The 19,140-nt window shown below is 38.1% G+C and overlaps 1 protein-coding gene across 1 annotated transcript in view; it reads left to right on the forward strand.

The window, feature by feature from the left end:
- LOC149297874 (DNA repair protein RAD50.L) overlaps positions 1–19,140 on the forward strand; it is a 33,408-nt gene that overhangs the window by 10,962 nt on the left and 3,306 nt on the right. Inside the window, exons 4-21 of the mRNA XM_089488112.1 lie at positions 851–1,036; positions 1,316–1,520; positions 2,250–2,378; positions 2,710–2,875; positions 3,353–3,546; positions 3,794–4,000; positions 5,067–5,249; positions 6,779–6,936; positions 8,903–9,078; positions 10,033–10,270; positions 11,340–11,529; positions 13,184–13,310; positions 15,895–16,088; positions 17,055–17,165; positions 17,526–17,618; positions 17,714–17,827; positions 18,252–18,379; positions 18,654–18,878. Of these exons, the coding sequence (XP_089344238.1) occupies positions 851–1,036; positions 1,316–1,520; positions 2,250–2,378; positions 2,710–2,875; positions 3,353–3,546; positions 3,794–4,000; positions 5,067–5,249; positions 6,779–6,936; positions 8,903–9,078; positions 10,033–10,270; positions 11,340–11,529; positions 13,184–13,310; positions 15,895–16,088; positions 17,055–17,165; positions 17,526–17,618; positions 17,714–17,827; positions 18,252–18,379; positions 18,654–18,878 (3,024 nt within the window). The remainder of the gene's footprint in view (positions 1–850; positions 1,037–1,315; positions 1,521–2,249; positions 2,379–2,709; positions 2,876–3,352; positions 3,547–3,793; positions 4,001–5,066; positions 5,250–6,778; positions 6,937–8,902; positions 9,079–10,032; positions 10,271–11,339; positions 11,530–13,183; positions 13,311–15,894; positions 16,089–17,054; positions 17,166–17,525; positions 17,619–17,713; positions 17,828–18,251; positions 18,380–18,653; positions 18,879–19,140) is intronic.

Consider the following 19,140-nt stretch of genomic DNA (forward strand, 5'->3'; position numbering starts at 1 on the left):
AATTTAAAGGGACCGTCTACTGCCCCAGACAGCCATGTATGAATGCATATTAATGTATATTGTAAGTATTTAATATGTACTAGGTCCTTTAAATGTGTAAAAAATAATACAACCCCGAAACACGGACACTGTAGACTAACACACTCACAGTGATTCCTGCCAGGAAACAATCCTATTAAAATCAGTGCGTGTACCAACAGTGTATTGTGTATCATGTGTACTGTTTATCAGGAGATGCTTTTGGCCAAAACCTATTGATGATGATGCTGCAGCTGCAAGAATGTATGAGTATAAAAATGATATTAAAGTTATACGACAGCTCTGTCATCCCAGGACTGGCCCAGTCTTTATGCATTTTGATTTGATTTTTTTAAATGTTAAATTTTAAAGTGCAAATAAGGACTGTAGTGTACCTTGTAGTATCAAGAACATAAAAAACATAAGTATCAGTCCCAAAATGAGTCACTTGCATGGGAACAGGGTTTTGCTATTTTCCACGATGTCCATATTATGATACTCTACAATTTTTAGTAGATTAACATAATGCACAGTAACACATTGAATCACAAGTAGTTGGCAGCTGAGCATTCGAAACAATTCCAAGATATTGTTTTTAAAGGATCATTACATTAAGTGATAGTTGTGTTTACCTCCATTTCTTCACAAAGGAATAAGTTCAACCATAACATACAGTAAATGGGGGGGGGGGGAAAGCTTTGGCCCCAAAACAGCTGTTCTCAATGAAACATTTTACAGTATTAATGCTAAGTATGTTTAGTCTGTTTTTACTGTGAATAACGTTACTTTGAAAAGTATCTTCATGATTTTCTTCTGTCGGTACCTGTGATAGGCATGGGGAGAAGGTCAGCCTGAGTACCAAATGTGCAGAAGTGGACAAGGAAATGATCAGTGCTTTAGGAGTCTCCACCGCCGTTCTCAACAATGTGATTTTCTGCCACCAGGAGGAGTCAAACTGGCCTTTAAGCGAAGGGAGACAGCTGAAAACAAAATTTGATGAAATATTTTCAGCTACAAGGTGAACAGTTTTCTCCATTTGCTGATACATGACATTTCTTTTTACCTATGTTTACCTAATGTTTTCATATTTTAAAAAAAAAAATCTCTTTAATAGTGATACTTGTCATACACATACAAAGTATGCAAGACACCATATTCTTGGACTTGAATATGCATTAATTAGTTTGAAGTGTAATTTTAAAGCTGAATATTATGCTCTGCACAGTTTTAGTAGTGTTCACTATTAAAACTGTACTAGTTTATTAACTTCATAATATCTTCAATATTAACCTACAAGGTACATTAAAGCTTTGGACACTTTAAGACAAGTGCGTCATAAACAAGCTCAACAAGTGAGGGAATATCAGACTGCGCTAAAATATCTGAAACAAAACAAAGAGAAGTCGCTGGAAATTAAAGACAATCTCCGGAGTAAAGAAGCCCAGATGGCAGCGTCCAGGGAAAATGTGAAGTCCATTGAAAATCAGCTGGAGCCCCTCAAGGTAAGGATGCATGTGTCTCTCTCCTTCACTCTTTGTGCTTTTAAAACTAAAAATGCCCAATGTTTAATGATTTCAAACAGACTAATCTGGATTTTGGAAAAACAAACTTGTGTTTTGAGTGAATGAACTAGAATTATCCAGTAACTTTGTCATACATTCCACTTGGACCCTGTATTTGACTGATTGACCATCTAGGTTAGCTGTCATGCTGCCATCCTTTCAGTATGATTATGTGGGTGTAGGTATATGGTACAATTATAGTAAAAATTACAGCGGTTTTAGAGGTCAGTGCTACTTTTTATTTGGCAAAATATTAAAACTGGTTGCATATTTCCATGTAATAAGTATTTTTTCCTATACTTTCTAATTGTGCCCTTGGCATTTTTAGAAATACCTTTTATTTTTCATGTTACACACACTTTTTTTTATATCACCATTGACTTCTAATGCATTCTTTGTTTAGGCATATGTTTAATGTGCTATTTCAACTTACCAAGCTGAGTATGACGTTTTATGAGACCCATGAGGCTTGCTGTTCATTTAAACATTGAGGGTCATCCTTATATTTCTCCCAAAGAGGAGCATTTTCATCCCAGCACTGTAACTGGGCAAATTAAACTATTATTGAATCACTCGTTGGCGTTAGTGGCCTTGTAAATACTTAATGTGAGGAAGCTATGGCTTTCAAAGCTTTACATGTTTTGGTTTTTTGTTGTTTTTTTCGTTAAGAGTCGACTGAGTGACATTCAGAGGAATCTTTCAAAAGTAATGAAGCTTGACAATGAAATTAAAGCTCTCGAGAGCCGGAAGAAGACCATGGAAAAAGATAACCAAGATCTAGAAGAGAAAATGGAAAAGGTTTAACTCAACCTACAATGTTCTACAACATAGAAAATCATCACCTATACGACATCTTTATATTGTAATGTTTGTGTGCAGTAGCCTGAATTGCTATGAGAAACAGATTAACTCTGTTTTTATTTATAACATTACATGCCAAAAGAGCATTTTTTATTTTTTTTTTTAAGACATCTCTCACCAAATCATACTGCTTTTACTCCCACTATTACAAGTCTTATATGGGAAAGGTGTGCGGATGTATATTTTTACTTTAACTAGCTTCATCAATAGATTCGTCTGCTTTAGAACTGTTTGTATCACTAATCATGAAGTAAACTTTTTAATACAGGTCTTCCAAGGCACAGATGACGAACTCAATGAGATGTATCAAAATCACCAGAGAACTGTGAGAGAAAAAGAGAGGCGGTTGCAGGATCACCAACGCGAAATAGAAAAAGCAAACAAAGAGTTACAGAGACTGAATAGGGAGAAAGGCGAACTGCTGATTCAGCAAGGTGCGCAATTAGTTACGTCCACTAAACATGTTTTAATCTCTACTAACAGCATGTCTGTGTTGTGTTATGTGTATATATAGGATATCATTTCATAATGCATTCTATGAAAAATTGAAAGATATTTGTACATGTCTGCCGTTATATTTATGTGTAGAAACTAGTTTTTGTTTATGATGTGCTTTAATTGGACAGGGAATAATTAGAATACAAAGGTTTGCGTTCTTCCATTGCTGTAGTTTTCGTTTTTTATTATAAGCCTGTGTGTTATATAGGGGTTTGAAACAAGATATTCTATATGACATTAGTGATATTATCAATTATATTTGCTTTGCAGAATTGGCAATATTTTTGTATGGCCTAATATAATTAAGATCAGGAGGTTGGTTTTTGTTTTGTTTTTGCTATGTGTACCAGCTGTTTTATACATTAATTTTGAAGTATATTGTGATATTCTCCCTGTTCACTTTCTTTGTATAGGACGTCTACAGGTGGAGGCAGATCAGCACCAGCAGCACATCAAGACACGAGACGCGCTTATCAAGACTTTGGCAGCGCAGCTGGAGCTGGATGGTTTTGAGCGTACCCCATTTAACCAAAGACAGACTAGTAGCTTTCAGAAGCTGGTGAAAGAAAGACTAGAAAAAGATGAGGCCCACACAAACCAGATCATGGTAAATTTGAATTCTCTTTCCAGAAGACATCTGATGAGAATGAGAAGTTGGCTATAATTTTGACAATTCTCTTGACTACACAATACTACCTAGCTAATTACCTTTCTGTGGTTTGTTTGTGTTCTGGTCTTTTTCCTTCCAAAGTTTTTCGACTTGTGTGTGACCACCTCAATGCCAGATCTTTTGCGTTGGCATTATTATATATTGTGCATGTTTTGGTCTATTTTAATACCCCTAATCATTGCAGAGAGAATTCACAGAGAGAGAAGCAATGAAGCAAAAGCAAACCGATGAAATAAGAGACAAGAAGACTGGACTAGAACGCACTATTGAGTTAAAATCTGACACTCTAAACAAGAAACAAACAGATCTTAGGAGCATAAAATCAGAGCTTCAGAGCCTGGAGGGATCTTCTGATAGGCTGCAGGAGCTAGATGAGGAGCTTTTGAAGACGGTGAGATATTTTCTCATTCAGAAAGTGTTAGCACTGCATCAATACCAGGGGTGGGTGCCACATGTGCATGTCACCCAGGCATCAGATAATCAAGGCACTAAGCAGATCATATAATGCATGTTACGTGATCCAGGGTGGCAGAAGTGTGGAAGCTTCCATGGAGACTACAAGCTGTAGTGAAGGAAAGTGGAAAGAGGAGTGGGTGCTGGCAAGCTGCACTGATTAGAGTGTGTGTGTGAGTGTATGGTGTTTTTGTGAGTGTGTGATAGTGTGTCTCTATGTATTATATGACGATAGTTTGTGGCATTAGAGTGTGGATGTGCTAGTGTGTGTGTTTGCATGTGTTACTGTATAGGGTTAGCATGCATGTGTGTATGTTAGTGTATGGTGTTTGTGTGGGTGGATGTTAGCATAAGTGTGTCAGCATATTTTGTTAAATTGTGCGTGTGTGTCATTGTATGGCGTTTCAGGTTGAACCTAAAATTAGTAGTGCAAGGGTGAGGAGAGAGATAATTTGTAAGTGTATGGTGTTTGAGCGGGTTTGCTTGTTAGTGTATGTATGTGTTTTAGTTACAAGGGGGTGGGGAAGAAATACTGCACCCAGGTCCACTAACAAAAGCCTCACCCCTGGTCAGTACTGTTTAATGTTGTTATTATTGCTATTTGTATTCCAGTTATGTAATATTGGGGTCATTTGCAGTTATTTAATTGTATTTATTATTTAATTTAAATAAACTGCAGTTGATACGAACAAAACAAATGGAGGACAGCAAATTAACACAAAGGGTTTTTGTACAATTTAAATACAAAATCATAGATATGTTACATATTAATACAAAAGCATACTTAACTCTTGTATGGGAAAATTGGTATATTGGTGGAAGTCACCGGACCTATAGAGTTCTGTTAAAAATGTGAATGGGCTATATCCATCTTGTTCTTTGGCAATGTAGACCAATGATGTGGTCCACATACGCATTCAGTATCAGTTTAGAAAGCAATGGGTTATATATACTTTTGATTTTCTCCAATGTTCCAAATATAATGCCTTTGGTGTCTGGCATAGGAACGTGAGCTGGAGAACACGGAGAAGTGCTGCAATATAGATGCCTTGAAAGGTGAAGTAACTGAACTCCAGAACCAGAAGTCTGACTTGGACAGAAGATTAAGGAAATTGGATCAAGAGATGGAACAACTTAATACGCACACAATGACAAGAACTCAGATGGACATGTTGAAAAAGGATAAAGTAAGAAAATATTTTTTTCCTCCAACAGAATAAAATAGTTTGAGAGCATGACACAAAATAAAATATTAACAATTCCCTTTTCTGTTCTTACTGAGGATACTCATAAAGTGCATGTTTGAGATTCTTCTAATGTCACCTACCAGAAAAGCTTTGTTTATAATAGCACACACTTTATTCCAGTTGTGCTTAATGTATTATACGCTACATATCAATAGTAAAAGGGACAGTAAAACTGCAGTCATATAATAAACTTTTGCTAATGGTCTCTGTACTAGTTAGGAGAAAATGATTGAAGACTTTAATAGGGACTCTTCACAAAAGGCTTCATATTCACTAGCAAGTATGAGGACTAACAGTTGGGTGGAAAAGATTTCTATGATAGGGATTGTTTGAGATGTTAATATTTTTCTGTGGTTCATATTAAGTGAGGAGTAATTTTCAGATGATGAGGATTAAGACATCTTGGTGTAAATTGTTGCGTGGCTTCTTGATTTCTACCTCCCCGTTTGTATATTTTTATTTCTATAGAACCTATAAAATTAACAATGAACAGACAAAAGGGACTCATTACCGTGACAACAATGAGTAGTAAATATTATTTACATGTTGTCTTAACTTTCCAGTTGGTACAGGAAATAGAAGGTGTAGCTGAATGCCCAGAAGTATGAGTAATTGAGTGTCTGAAAAGGTGGGCTGAAAATCCCCACATGAATGAGTGAAAAAACACTTTATTGTAAAACATTTACATCCGGCAACAAATAAAATTTCCTTTATCTGTATGAGAACACTGACAACCAATCCCAGCTTCTATCTGGGTTTTGCTCCTGAAACCGATACAAATTGGAAAACATGAATTGGGGTCACATGTGCACAGATTACTCTGCTTCTAAGAGCTAACTAACTGTAACACTGCTCAGATTTCACAAAGGCAGGGACTATGTTTGATTTGGTGCTATGAATATTGCCACACAACTTCCCTTTCAAGGGAACGAAAGCAAACAAGGTTGCAATAATTGAAAATGTAAATATATATAGTATCTCACAAAAATGAGTACACCACTCACATTTTTGTAAATTTTATATCTTTTCATGTGACAACACTGAAGAAATGACTCTGCTACAATGTAAAGTAGTGAGTGTACAGCCAGTATAACAGTGTACATTTGCTGTTCCCTTAAAAATAATTCGACACACAGCCATTAATGTCTAAACCTTGGCAATCTGAATGGACCTACCCAGATTACATCTCTTTGTGTATTTTGAAACGCACAAACGAACACACACAAAATCTTTCTTATTGCATCAGTAGAAAGTAGCAAATGTTTCCAGTAATTCGGAATGAGAAGCAAGTCAGAACACTGCAGCCAATGGGTGATTTATTCATAGCTAGAGGACAAGCAAATTGTATTACCTTAACTATTCAACTTGTTTTAAAATATGTTAACATACAGATAATTTATAAATTCCACCAGTGCAATAAGTTTTTCTTTTCTGTCCTTAGCTAAAATGACTTTGTTTCCTTTTCTTAGGCTGACAAAGATGAACAAATAAGAAAAATAAAATCCAGGCACAACGATGATTTGACTTCTTTGCTGGGACATTTCCCAAATAAAAAACAACTTGAAGACTGGATTTATGCGAAGATAAAAGATATTAATCAGACTCGAGACAAGATAGGCAAGTTAAAGTATGTATGTTCATAGGGTAATTATAAATCATTATATAGACAAAAGTAATGGGACACACCTCTTAATTATTGAAATCAGGGTTTGCTAGGCGTGGTAAAAGTAAACCTTAATGCTTCAGGATACCAAAGCATGTCGGACAATTCTATGCTTCCAAATTTGTGGGTGGATGAGTTTAACTTTCCCGCACAGAGCCCTGACCTCAACCTCATCAAACACTTTTGGGATGAACTGGAATGGAGATTGTGAGCCAGTCTCGGTAACAAACTCTTAAATGCCATACAGTAAAGGACACACACTAACATCATATGCTCATAAACAGTAACATCTTATAGTCAGACACACTAACACCGTACACTAATATACACAAACTCTAACACTATATGCTGGCATACAGTAACACACCACCATACATTCCTACACACTAACACCACATTATCCAACAACACACACCAACACACACTGTCTTTGGTATGATACATACACACATAAACACTAACACTATACACACACATCTGACTCTGGGACTACACATGCACACTGATTCTTCAGTACACACACATACACTACTTCCCTCCCTTCCCCCTCTTGATTTGTTAGGCCTGTCTGCACTGCATGCATGCTGCTGCCTCTCTACCACTGTAGAGTCATGTTGGCACCTTTGTGCCATGCGCCTGCCTCAGCACCCTCCTTTAGCCAAACAGGGGGCCCAGCTAGGCCCAGTACACCAATACCGGGTGTACCTCCCGGACACCAAGAAGGGATTTCTAGTTGCCATGTCGACCTGGCTACTGGGGTTTGTCCAGCCTTGGCCATGTAGTTTTTGTAGTAGCCGTATTGTGAACTCTCGCCACAATATCTGCATGTTTGTGGAGACTGGATTGTCTCCATTACACAATACTTCATTGGTCAGTGATCTATTAAGGAACATTTTCACCTCCCATTTCTGATACTAATACCTTGTTGTACAACCCAACAACCGTTTTGGGGTTTTCAGCTGCTTTGTACATGACCTGTCTACCTTTAACCCATTGCAAGCATCCTCATGCCGGTTTCCTCTGTTTGTGCTATATCCTGAATGTGTATGTTCCAGGTTTATTACTTTACAGTTAACATTAAACTGCATTATTTATTCATGCTTTTATCCATGTATTATCCGGGGGCTATGCTCATTTTATGTATCAAACGTTATTCCTGAAGAGTAATAAATCCTTCCCCCTCGAGAGAATGACTGGTGCAAAACAGAAACTCAGCTTATTTTCCCTTTGTTTTCACACTTGGCACTTCCTTAATTACGGTGACTTGAAGCTGAATTTAGAAATTTGAAGATTGCATATTGCTGTGAGCTAATGATTACTTTGCATATCATTGTGGCTTTTGAGAAACGTTCTGCTTGGGTGTTTTGAAGTTTCGGTTTAAATATCTATTACCTCATGGAATGCAAACACCCACACCGCATAATCATCCGTGTGTTGTTAGATCACACAAGATAAAACACATTTAACACCTAACGTGTACTAAAACGAATAAAATAAATGGAACCATTGGTTAACCCTTACATATATCTTTTGCTGGCACTCTCAAGGTTACATAATACAAAGTTTTGGAATTTCTGTGCAAGATCCACATTGTTGCCTTTATATCTCGGTGAATGTATTCCATTCTGCTATTGGCGGGATTATCATTTACTCAAGTGGCTTATCAAACATAGTTCATAAGGTGGAAAAAAGTCCATCAAGTTCAACCCTCCTACCTGACCTTCCTATTCTTGATCCAAAAGAAGGCAAAATAATCCCTAATTAAGCTACTACGAATTCTGCCATCAGAGGGAAAAAAATTCCTTCTTGACTCCAAGAGGCAATCGGATTTCTCCTTGGATCAAGATGCTCTAAAATATTAATGTTACTCTATTGATAGCCCTAACGATATCTTCCACCAATTCAGTTTTTATTTTGCTTTTGTTGGCAGCAAGGAATTAGTCTCGGCAGAACAAAACAAAAACCATATGAGCAGTGAGCTTCGGAAAAAGGAAGAACAGGCGTCTGCGTATGAAGAAAAGGTTTTTGATGTATGCGGTAGCCAGGACTTTGACAGTGATCTCACACGCCTCCAGGAAGATATCGAAAAGACCTCTAAACAGCGAGGTGAGGGTGGAGTGAACAATGTGCGTTGGGAAAGTTCACCCAACACTTTTATCTTTGGGGAAACTCATACTTCACCTCATAGTAACCGTATAAGACCACAGTTGACCAAGACTTTTCCCCAGGTTGAGTAATTCGGAAAGCTCTCCTTTGAGTTTGTAGGATGTTTAAGCATTATTTAAGATTTGCCTTATTTTAACTTCCAAAATAAGTTTTCGTGGTGCTCATCAGCAACACCAATAGTGTAGATTGCAAAAGGTTGCAACTGCATGCATTTAAAATCTGCTCCACAAACAATTATAGTTTAGTTATATACGAAATTATGTTTAAAGGAGCAGTTACATCATTTTTTCATGTATATTTTTTCGTTGATTTACATTGATAAACCCACCTTCCTCCTTCTGCTGCTTGGTCTCAACCTTTTCATGCCGTAGGCATGCTCTCCAGTTGAGAGGAGTCTTGTATGTGTTTGTGCCAGAACATGCACCTCCTCAAAACCAAAAGTCAGCATCCTTAGAGCAAACAAATGCCATTTCTAAGTGAAAATACTGCTAGCTTCTTCACTGAAGACCAGAGAATTTTTGAGGCTATCATTCCCACTTTAATATAAAAAAGTCAATTTGATGTCAATTGGCATGTCTATATTTATGACTGAAGCGTTTAGTTTTACTTGCTAATTTTGCACCTATCTATATTTATTGTGCTCTTTGGTGCAGCTTTATTATACACAGGCATTGATCGCGCACATAGGTTGGTTACACACACACACACATTTATATTTGGTCTAGGGAAACACTTTGGATACCTAAACCATTGCTCATTGATCTTTTACAGACAACAGCAGGCCTACCAAAATGACTTCTCAAAATTCAATGCACTCCAGAGATAGGTGTTCTCTTTTTGTGATCAAGCAATATGTTGTGGGTATAATAAAGAAAATGTATCTTTTCTCAACAGCAATGCTTGCAGGAGCTACGGCTGTTTACACGCAGTTCATCACCCAATTGACTGAGGATAACCAGCCATGTTGCCCAGTTTGCCAGAGGATCTTCCCGTCCGAAGCAGAACTGCAGGATGTGATTAATGATATGCAGTCCAAGCTCCGTCTTGTTCCAGACAAACTAAAGTCCACTGAAACTGAATTAAAGAAAAGAGAGAGGAGGAGAGATGAAATGATGGAGTTGAAACCAAGGAGGCAAGCTTTAGCAGTATCTCGTTTTACATTACAGCTTTACATACTCTGCAAGAATGCAGAGGTTCCGTTCACACATTCTTGTTTAAAGTGGAATATCAACATGGCAATATCTCTCCGTCTGCTTGTTCCTGCTATGTAGAGGCTTACTCGGGTTATGCTGGTGCAATAATGTATCTTGCAGAGACAGTAAAGGCTGCTACTTAATATAGATTGCTGTGGTTAATATCACCATTTTAGTTTTTCTCACGTAACACAAAATTCCTCAAACGTTTTATGTTGCCACCTACCCAAACCCCTATTATCTGCACCTTGACAGGGTGTGTTTAATCAGTAGCTGTCTACCACAAACAAATAAATGTAAATTAATGATTTTCACATGCTGTACAGCACGAAGGGAATTTACAGAAAATCGGTACAGCCGTCTTGTTCCGTGGGAATAAATGTTGGTAATCAATTCTAGAAAACTTCATTATCAAATATAACCACATTCAAAGTATGCAAAGTTAGTGTTTTTCACTAGGGGTCAGCACTCTCCTCTGTATGAAAGCCAGTCGTAGGTTCAGAATGCTAAAAGTTGATTTTAATTAATACTGGATTATCTTGCCCTAGTCATTACTCACTCCATTAGGAGGGTTATTTCCATCCTGATACATTTACCTAAAAAAATCAGTTTGTGTTTACGAAAATGTACGTGTTATATAATAATATTATAAACATGCTCCTCTTTTAACAGTTTGCCTAAAAGCTTTCATAAGGAGTCTGCTCCGGTTTAAGTCTGTTCTGATTCAATGATGTAGTCTGATATGCTTGAAGGTGATAAACCCCGTTTGAAAAAAAATGGTTGCCTCTTTGTAGCAAAACCATTGTTTGGTTACCAATGCACACCACTTACTTAAAAAAATAAAATAATAATTAAAAAGGAAGACAGTATCCGTAATTCAGGGTTCTATTAAAACAAAGAAAACAAAATGAATTTTTGTGACCTTTTTTATAGCATTTTTAATTGTTTTTAATAATAGAATATAACAGATTTTCACTAAGCTAATATTGTAATGTCATTTGTCCCTAGGCAAATGTTGATTGAACTTCAAGAGAAGGAGATCCCAGAGCTAAGAAACAAACTGGTGGCAATAAACAGGGAGATACAGAGATTGAAAGGTGATGTGGAGGAGCAGGAAACCCTTCTGGCGATGCTCATGTCTGAAGAGGAAACTGCCAAAGCCTGTTTGCAGGATATTTCCCTTATGGAAAGGTACCAGGTATGTCCAGCTGCGTATCTCTGTCCAGCTTTCACCAGCACATATTCACGGTTCTATTGCCAGAAAACCCACATCTCTATACAAGCGCTAACTCAGAATAAGACGTTAGAGACTAATACGCATGGCTAGTGTTCGAACGCAAAGAAAAAGTTAACCATTTTCTGTATTGTGTAAAGAGTACAGAAAGTGCAGCTGCACTGGAACCACGCTTATCCCTGACCAGACTCCTAGTCTGACCCCTCGATTTAGCAAGCCAGATGTAATTTCGCTAGTGTAGAGGTAGACAATCTTGGGATGTATGCATTCTGTATGACTATATAACCTTCCAAGAGTAATTTTTCATGCCATTCTGGCACATACCAGCTGAAAAATTAAAAGCAATATTAAGGATATACATGAAACGTATAACAATATAGACAATTAAATCATGCGTAAGTAAACTTGTTTCATGATTACAGTTATTAGCAATGTAAAAGCATTGTACAGTATGAGTATCATGTAAATTTGTCAGCATTCTTAAAATATTTTAAACTAAATATTTTAGCCTTTGTGTAGCGAAAGCAGTTTTGCATATGGTACGTTTTAGCACACAGTGGGTTTATATGTGTGTGCATGTATAGCCACAATAGATCATAGCAAGAAATAAATGAAAAGGCAACTTTGAGTGTTATGAATGTTTGTCTCTACATCAGATCTGATTGTATCACAGTTTGGAAAATAAAGCATTAATAATTTGTTGAGACCTGGAAGCCCGTGGTTAACCTTGCTTGACGAAAGTATTCTCAGAAAGGGGATGATTGGTATAGGAGGTGTCATGCTATGAATTTACAATGGGAAATGCCTGGGCTACAACAGGAAATGTGACGTTACAGAAAATGTGGTGAATACTCAGAAAAGTATTCCTGTAGAGGTGTTGGACTAAAAAAGATTAGGGGATGTCGACCTAAAAAAGAGAGAAAAAAAGTGGAAAGTGCCATTTATGTAAATGAATTGATTTATGATAATCCCTTGCAACATGAAATGTATATTTTTGCCCTATTTTATCACTGATCTTAGATTGCCTGAGGTAAAATATCAATGTCAAGTACAAGACATTGGCAGTTTTCTAAATGAATTTAGTTTAATGGCCAGTCCATGCCTAATAGGAAGGGTGATACGGCTGTACTTTCCGCCTGTCTGATTTTCTTGATTTGTTGCATATTTTTCACATAGATTTCAATCATTTTGATTGTATTGTATGGAAGGAAATATGAGTTCTGCTTTGTATCAGAGAGTTACAGCCGCTCTGCAAGGGGAAACACGCCAAAATTCCACTAATCAATAACTATGTGAATCTTTTGATTGTGGTTATTGCTGTTAAATTGTTCTCATCAAGCAATTATCTTTTCACAGAGGGTGACATTCCATTATATCCTTAAAAACAAATTATAGAATGTGTGTTGGAAATCATTGTTGAACAAACACATAGCAAAAATGCTAAAAATACGTTGGTCCTTAAATGTAAAAACACATAAAACAGGCTTGATGCTTGGAGAGTTAATGATGTTTCTTACTGTGTTGTTATGGCCTTTACGTGATGTGATCTACTAAAACGCAATTGCAGTTGTATTTTTTTCACTTATTAATGTTAAACCATGCTCTGTCGTGATTTCAGATGGAATTGCGAGATGTAGAAAGGAAGATAGCACAATATGTCACTAAACTGCAAGGGGTCGATCTAAGCCGCACTGTTCAGCAGGTTAACCAGGAGAAGCAAGAGAAGCAGCACAGTCTTGATAACGGTGAGAAACCTATATATGTATTAAATGCCAGTACACTGATTAATATGTTAGGTTTGGTGAGTTTGCTTCCTCTGTGTTGCTTATGTAACCCTTTTGATTGTGGTTGGCAAAGTGGACCCAGGATGCCATCCACCTATTTCATATGTGATGGAGCTGTAGGGTCCTGATACTTATCTGTATTGTAGAGGGATTGTTGGCTTGTGAGCCATCTTCCCACGTCCCAACAGATGCCACTCATGTTTAACGGTACACACAAGGCTTCCGTTAAAAAGCAAAAGATAATGTTGCTGATCAGTCAGAGACAGAACGGCAGATTTTCCAACTATCAGTGCGTGGAGAAGGCCAGTGCTCCTCAACACTCTCCTCAAGGCACACCTCAAGTGTGTCTGAGGCAATGTTCCATCTAATTTTTCTTAGTTGGCGTGTGCAGAAAATTTCTCTTGTGCAAAAATGTTCACAGAGCAAAAATTTTGTGCGCACAATATCCGCGCCGCATAAAGTTTCCCAAAAATGTTTTTTGGGGGAAAAACTGTTGTGCGCACAATTTTTGGACGTGTGCGCTCTCTAAAAAAGCTATGTGCGCGCGCACAAGCGCACAGCTTAGAGGGAACACTGGTCTGAGGTGTTGCATAATTAAACAAAAACACCTTAAACATCTTAGACACACCTGAGTAATACCTAAATCCTGGACTGTTAGGTGTGTCTTGAGGAGAAGGTTGAGGAGCACTGAAGTAGGCAACCTAATGTGACCTACACCTACGTGGGCTTTGTGTGCACATATGGGGCGACAAATTTTCATATTGTGTGGTTGAAGGCACAATACGCCTTAAAGTAGGCATCTGAGGATAGCTTAGCTTGCCCTCCCATGGGATAAAATATGTCCACACCACTGACACTCTCAAAGGGTTAAATGAGATCAAGATTCCTTTCAAATTGTTTTATTATCTTTGTCAACATGGTTTTCGCTTAACCAATAGCTGCTTCCTGATAACAAGGGAGTAAACAGGCTTGTGCCCACAAGTAAGAGGTCCACAGAAGTTTCTGCACATTGGATCATTTAGTAGGTAGAAGGGGATTTTTCATTGTCTGTTCTGTAGCCTGTGGTTGAAATTTAAATTTTTTGTTGCATAATTTGACAGGTAGAAAAAAAATTCTGGTAAAGCTGACACTCCAACCATTGAATGCACTTAATAGTATATAATAGCATATAATAGTTGTGTGGTCCCTTTAAATGTGTGGTCTGTTTCTCAAATGCATGGAGAGATTCTGCAGAATCCCGCTAAATGCCCTACAGGAAATGCATTCAGCCCAAACACATCTCCCTGCGCATGTGTAATCAGGGCCGGCCTTAGGGGTGTGCGACCTGTGCCCGGGACTTAACTTAAAACATTGTTTTGGTTTTTTTAAACTTTATTTAACATTCATGTTAAATAGTTTTAAAAAAAAAAAAACAAAAAAAAAAAACGATGCTTTAATCTAAGCCCCGGGCAGGGGCGCCGAGCGGTTGCTCGTGAAGTTCTAAGCAACCGGACTATTCCGGCACTCAACAAGAAATGCCAGCACCGCGGCAGAGCGAGAAGACGGATGCCTCCCGCTCGCACCGCAGGACTCCGGCAACAAGGTAAGTGGGGGGGGTGTGTAGTTTGAAGGGGCAGAGGGGGGGGTGTAGTTTGAAGGGGCAGAGGGGGGAGGTGTAGTTTGAAGGGGCAGAGGGGGGAGGTGTAGTTTGAAGGGGCAGAGGGGGGAGGTGTAGTTTGAAGGGGCAGAGGGGGGGGTGTAGTTTGAAGGGGCAGAGGGGGGGGTGTAGTTTGAAGGGGCAGAGGGGGGGGTGTAGTTTGAAGGGGCAGAGGGGGGGTGTAGTTTGAAGGGGCAGAGGGGGGGGTGTAGTTTGAAGGGGCAGAGGGGGGAGGTGTAGTTTGAAGGGGCAGAGGGGGGAGGTGTAGTTTGAAGGGGCAGAGGGGGGAGGTGTAGTTTGAAGGGGCAGAGGGGGGGTGTAGTTTGAAGGGGCAGAGGGGGGGTGTAGTTTGAAGGGGCAGAGGGGGGGGTGTAGTTTGAAGGGGCAGGGGGGGGGGTGTAGTTTGAAGGGGCAGAGGGGGGGGGTGTAGTTTGAAGGGGCAGAGGGGGGGTAGTGAGGGTGGGCGCCAGAGGAGTAGTCTGCACAGACAGGCCGGCTCTGTGTGTAATGTCTTCCTAGTGATTTCAGTTGGCACACTTTCTTGCCACCAGTTAGCTGCTTATATTGTCAATCAGTAACCGGACATAGTCCCATTGATTTCATTAGACGTGCTTACTGACAGTCATTGACAGCTTAAGCATCCAATCAGTGGCAAGAAATTTTGGATCGTGAAAAAAACAAGGAAGATTTTGCAGCATGGCTTATAACTTCTGTGTCAGGTGAGTGTTTTCTTTATTTTTGTTTTGGAAGAATGCATATTAAAGTACTCACAGGGTAGTTAAATATGCATTCTTCAATAATATGGATGTCAGGGACACTTAACTATCCCTTTAAATCCAGCTATAGTGATAACATTCATAGCACATGCTGTTCTTTATGCTCACTCTTTTTTTATTTATTTAATTTTAGTTTCTGGTAAAATTGAGCTAATACGGAAAAAGATACAAGACCAGCAAGAGCAAGTCCAACACCTTAAGAGTACAGTCAATGAGCTGAGAGCAGAAAAGCTTCATATTTCAAGTAACCTCCAGCGCCGACAGCAGCTTGAGGATCAGAATGTAGAGCTCTCTTCTGAACTTCAGTGCCTCTCTAGGGAGATTAAGGTCTGGACAATGGCATTACAGTCAATGTCTAATGTGCACATATTTACCCATACTTTATATATGTAATAGGTATAATTAAGATTCTATATATAAGTAATTGCCAATGTGGCATACCATGTGTCGTTTTTTTTTAATATTTATTGTAAATAATCATTTTAAGGTATATCTAATCTTACTTTAGTTAATGTTTGATATTTGCTGCGCTGTTGGTCATAAATGCAGGCACCAAAGAGGATGTGGTTATATTTCATCAGCATAGTATGGGTACTTGATATGTCTGCTTTCACTTAGTTGACATGGTAAGATTTGTATCACGGTTTCCTAGAGCGCGCCACATTAACAAATACCATGAAATCGCTAATCACAGTTGTTACACCATTATTGGCACTTTTCTCAAGTATTCTAGTAAAATACCTCCTGTGTGGTAAATAATTCACAAGTGACACATTGATATTTTGTGTAGCTGATGAAAAATCTGTTGGTCATCTGCCCATTTAATAAATTCCCAAGTGATTTCTGGTGGGGTGCGTGAACACAATCCATGTTTATAAAAGCCTCCAGATTGTCAGCTTGCGAGCAGGGCTCTCTCCACCTAATGTATGTCTGTCAATTCTCGTCTTGTCATACCCCTTGAAAATATGTATTTTAAGAAGCGCTGCGTAAATAGTTGGCACTATATAAATAAAAAGATAATCATAATAATAGTTCTCCACATCTGCCTATTCTAGAGTCCAACAGGTTCACTAAATTCTTAGTGAATTATGAGGAAACCAGCTATGTCAGATGATTACAACATTAATAACCTGGTTAATGTTTATTAGACTCTTATCCATGTGTCTAAACTTGATGTAGCTTGAACAAACCCATACATGCTTTTTAGATATGTATTTACCTGCCTGAAAGCTTTTGTGTATTATGTATATTGTGGCAAAGCCCCTGAAATGTTTGTCTTCTCCTGTGTCTTAGGAAGCCAAAGAGCAGGTTTACCCACTGGAAAACACTTTAGAAAAGCTTCAGCACGAAAAGCATGAGCTTTTGGAAAGAAAAGACTCAAGCTTCAGAGCAGCACAAGAAAAGGTTTGATTAGTTTGGGAAATGGGTATAGGATGCTATAAAGGAAAAAAACTTTTGCTTTATTCTAGTGGCTTCAACAACACAAAATCTTTATGAATGTAAATATGAATGCCATTGTTTCTCACCATATGAGTAATATTGTCTTCTATTTCCCAATGTGACCACTTGGTCAACTGATCTTGCCTAACAGAGGCATCATAAAGGTGCACATCCAATTAAGTACTAAAATGGCATTTTAATATGGCATTACATGAACTTTTCATGCTGTGGCATAGATGAAAGGCTTACTGTTTTCCTGCAACTGTAGTGGTATGAATATTTGCATAATAAGTGTTATTAACTATTTACAAATTACTTTTACAGCTAAATGATATCAAAGAAAAAGTAAAGAAAATAAACTTGTATGTGAGAGATATAGAAAAATATATTCAAGATGGAAGAGAAGAATTCAAGGAGGTATTACCTTCTCTCCTAGCAACCTTGTAAAGCCTTTCATTTGATCTACAGAAGGGACATCTCATGGTTATTTTCTATTTTATTTATTTTTTTAGCAAAAAGAAGCAGAACTTCAAGAATTAAGTTGTCGAGTAAATGAGTGTGAAAAGCAGAAGGAAAAAACAAACAAAGATATGATCTCAATTAGACAAGATATTGACACTCAGAAAGTAAGAACATTTTCTTTATTTTATAGTTTTATAAATATACAGGGTTTTTAGGTGTGTTTCTTTATGTAGCTAAAATCTGTCTATTGACTCCGGTGGCACATTTTTCTCTACCACACGTACTTGATGTTTTAAAATGATGCAGTTTTGCAGGATCTAGCATGATGGACAGGGTTTGGTTTTTTTTGTTGACATCTGTGTCAACAAAGGTGTTTGAGCAACTGTGATAGGCTATTCATGATCCTACATGACATTGTTGATTTGCCATAATAAAGGTAATTTAAAAAATGTGACAGAAAAGTCGTTAACACGGTATTTGGATTAGACTTTTAATTTCCTCCTTGTAGAGTAGACCTATGCTTTTTTGACGACACTCTGAGCTGCAGTTTGGCACACAATCTTTTGGTTGTTTGTTTTTTTTTAACAGATTCAGGAGCGGTGTCTTCAGGACAACTTAACTTTAAGGAAACGAATGGAAGAACTTAAACGGGTTGAGCAAGAAAGAGAACAACTTCTGAGGGAAATGGGGCAGATGAACGTTATGCAGATGAAAAAGTAAGCTTATTGGTCTGTACCATAAAAATAACTTCACTAGGGTAATATATCAGAACACTCCAGGATCAAATACATGCACATGAAACAATGAGGCTATTGTATAAAGAAAGGTGATTCTGGTTTACAAAGTGTTCTTATCACCAAAGCAAAGTGAGGAATCACTTTCCTGGTTGCACAGTTATGATGGTTGTTTTGGTGAAAAGACCACTTTTTATACAAAACTCCCAATATGTTTGCAGAATCCTTACATCTTGTTTTCTTTTGTGACTTTCAGTAAGCATGAAGAGTTGGAAGACAAAATAGAAAGTCTGAAGACAAACCACAGTCTGGCACTTGGAAGACAGAAGGGATTTGAAGATGAGATAATGCGTTTTAAGAAAGAGTTGCGGGAGCCTCAATACAAGGATGCGGAGGAAAAATACCGGGAGATGATGATCGTTATGAGAACAACTGAACTTGCAAACAAAGACCTAGACATCTATTACAAGACATTGGACCAGTAAGTATTGGTGGAATATGCTGCTGCTTAAAGTACATTCCTGTACTCGGAGAGCTTACTAAAGGTTGCATGTCTTTGAAAATGGACTCTGCCAGTTAAACTGTAAAAATGTACCATATTTGCTCGAATATAAGACAAGGTTTTTTCAGAGCAAATGCACTGAAAAATACCCCTCGTCTTGTATTCGAGGTTGTCTTATAATCAGACCTCCAATAGAGGTCTAACTTAAGACTAAGATCCAGATCCTCTGCAGGGGACCTGG

The sequence above is a fragment of the Sceloporus occidentalis genome, unplaced genomic scaffold (assembly GCF_023333645.1).
Source record: "Sceloporus occidentalis isolate IW3139 unplaced genomic scaffold, rSceOcc1.0.p SCAF_36, whole genome shotgun sequence".
Classification (NCBI taxonomy): domain Eukaryota; kingdom Metazoa; phylum Chordata; class Lepidosauria; order Squamata; family Phrynosomatidae; genus Sceloporus; species Sceloporus occidentalis.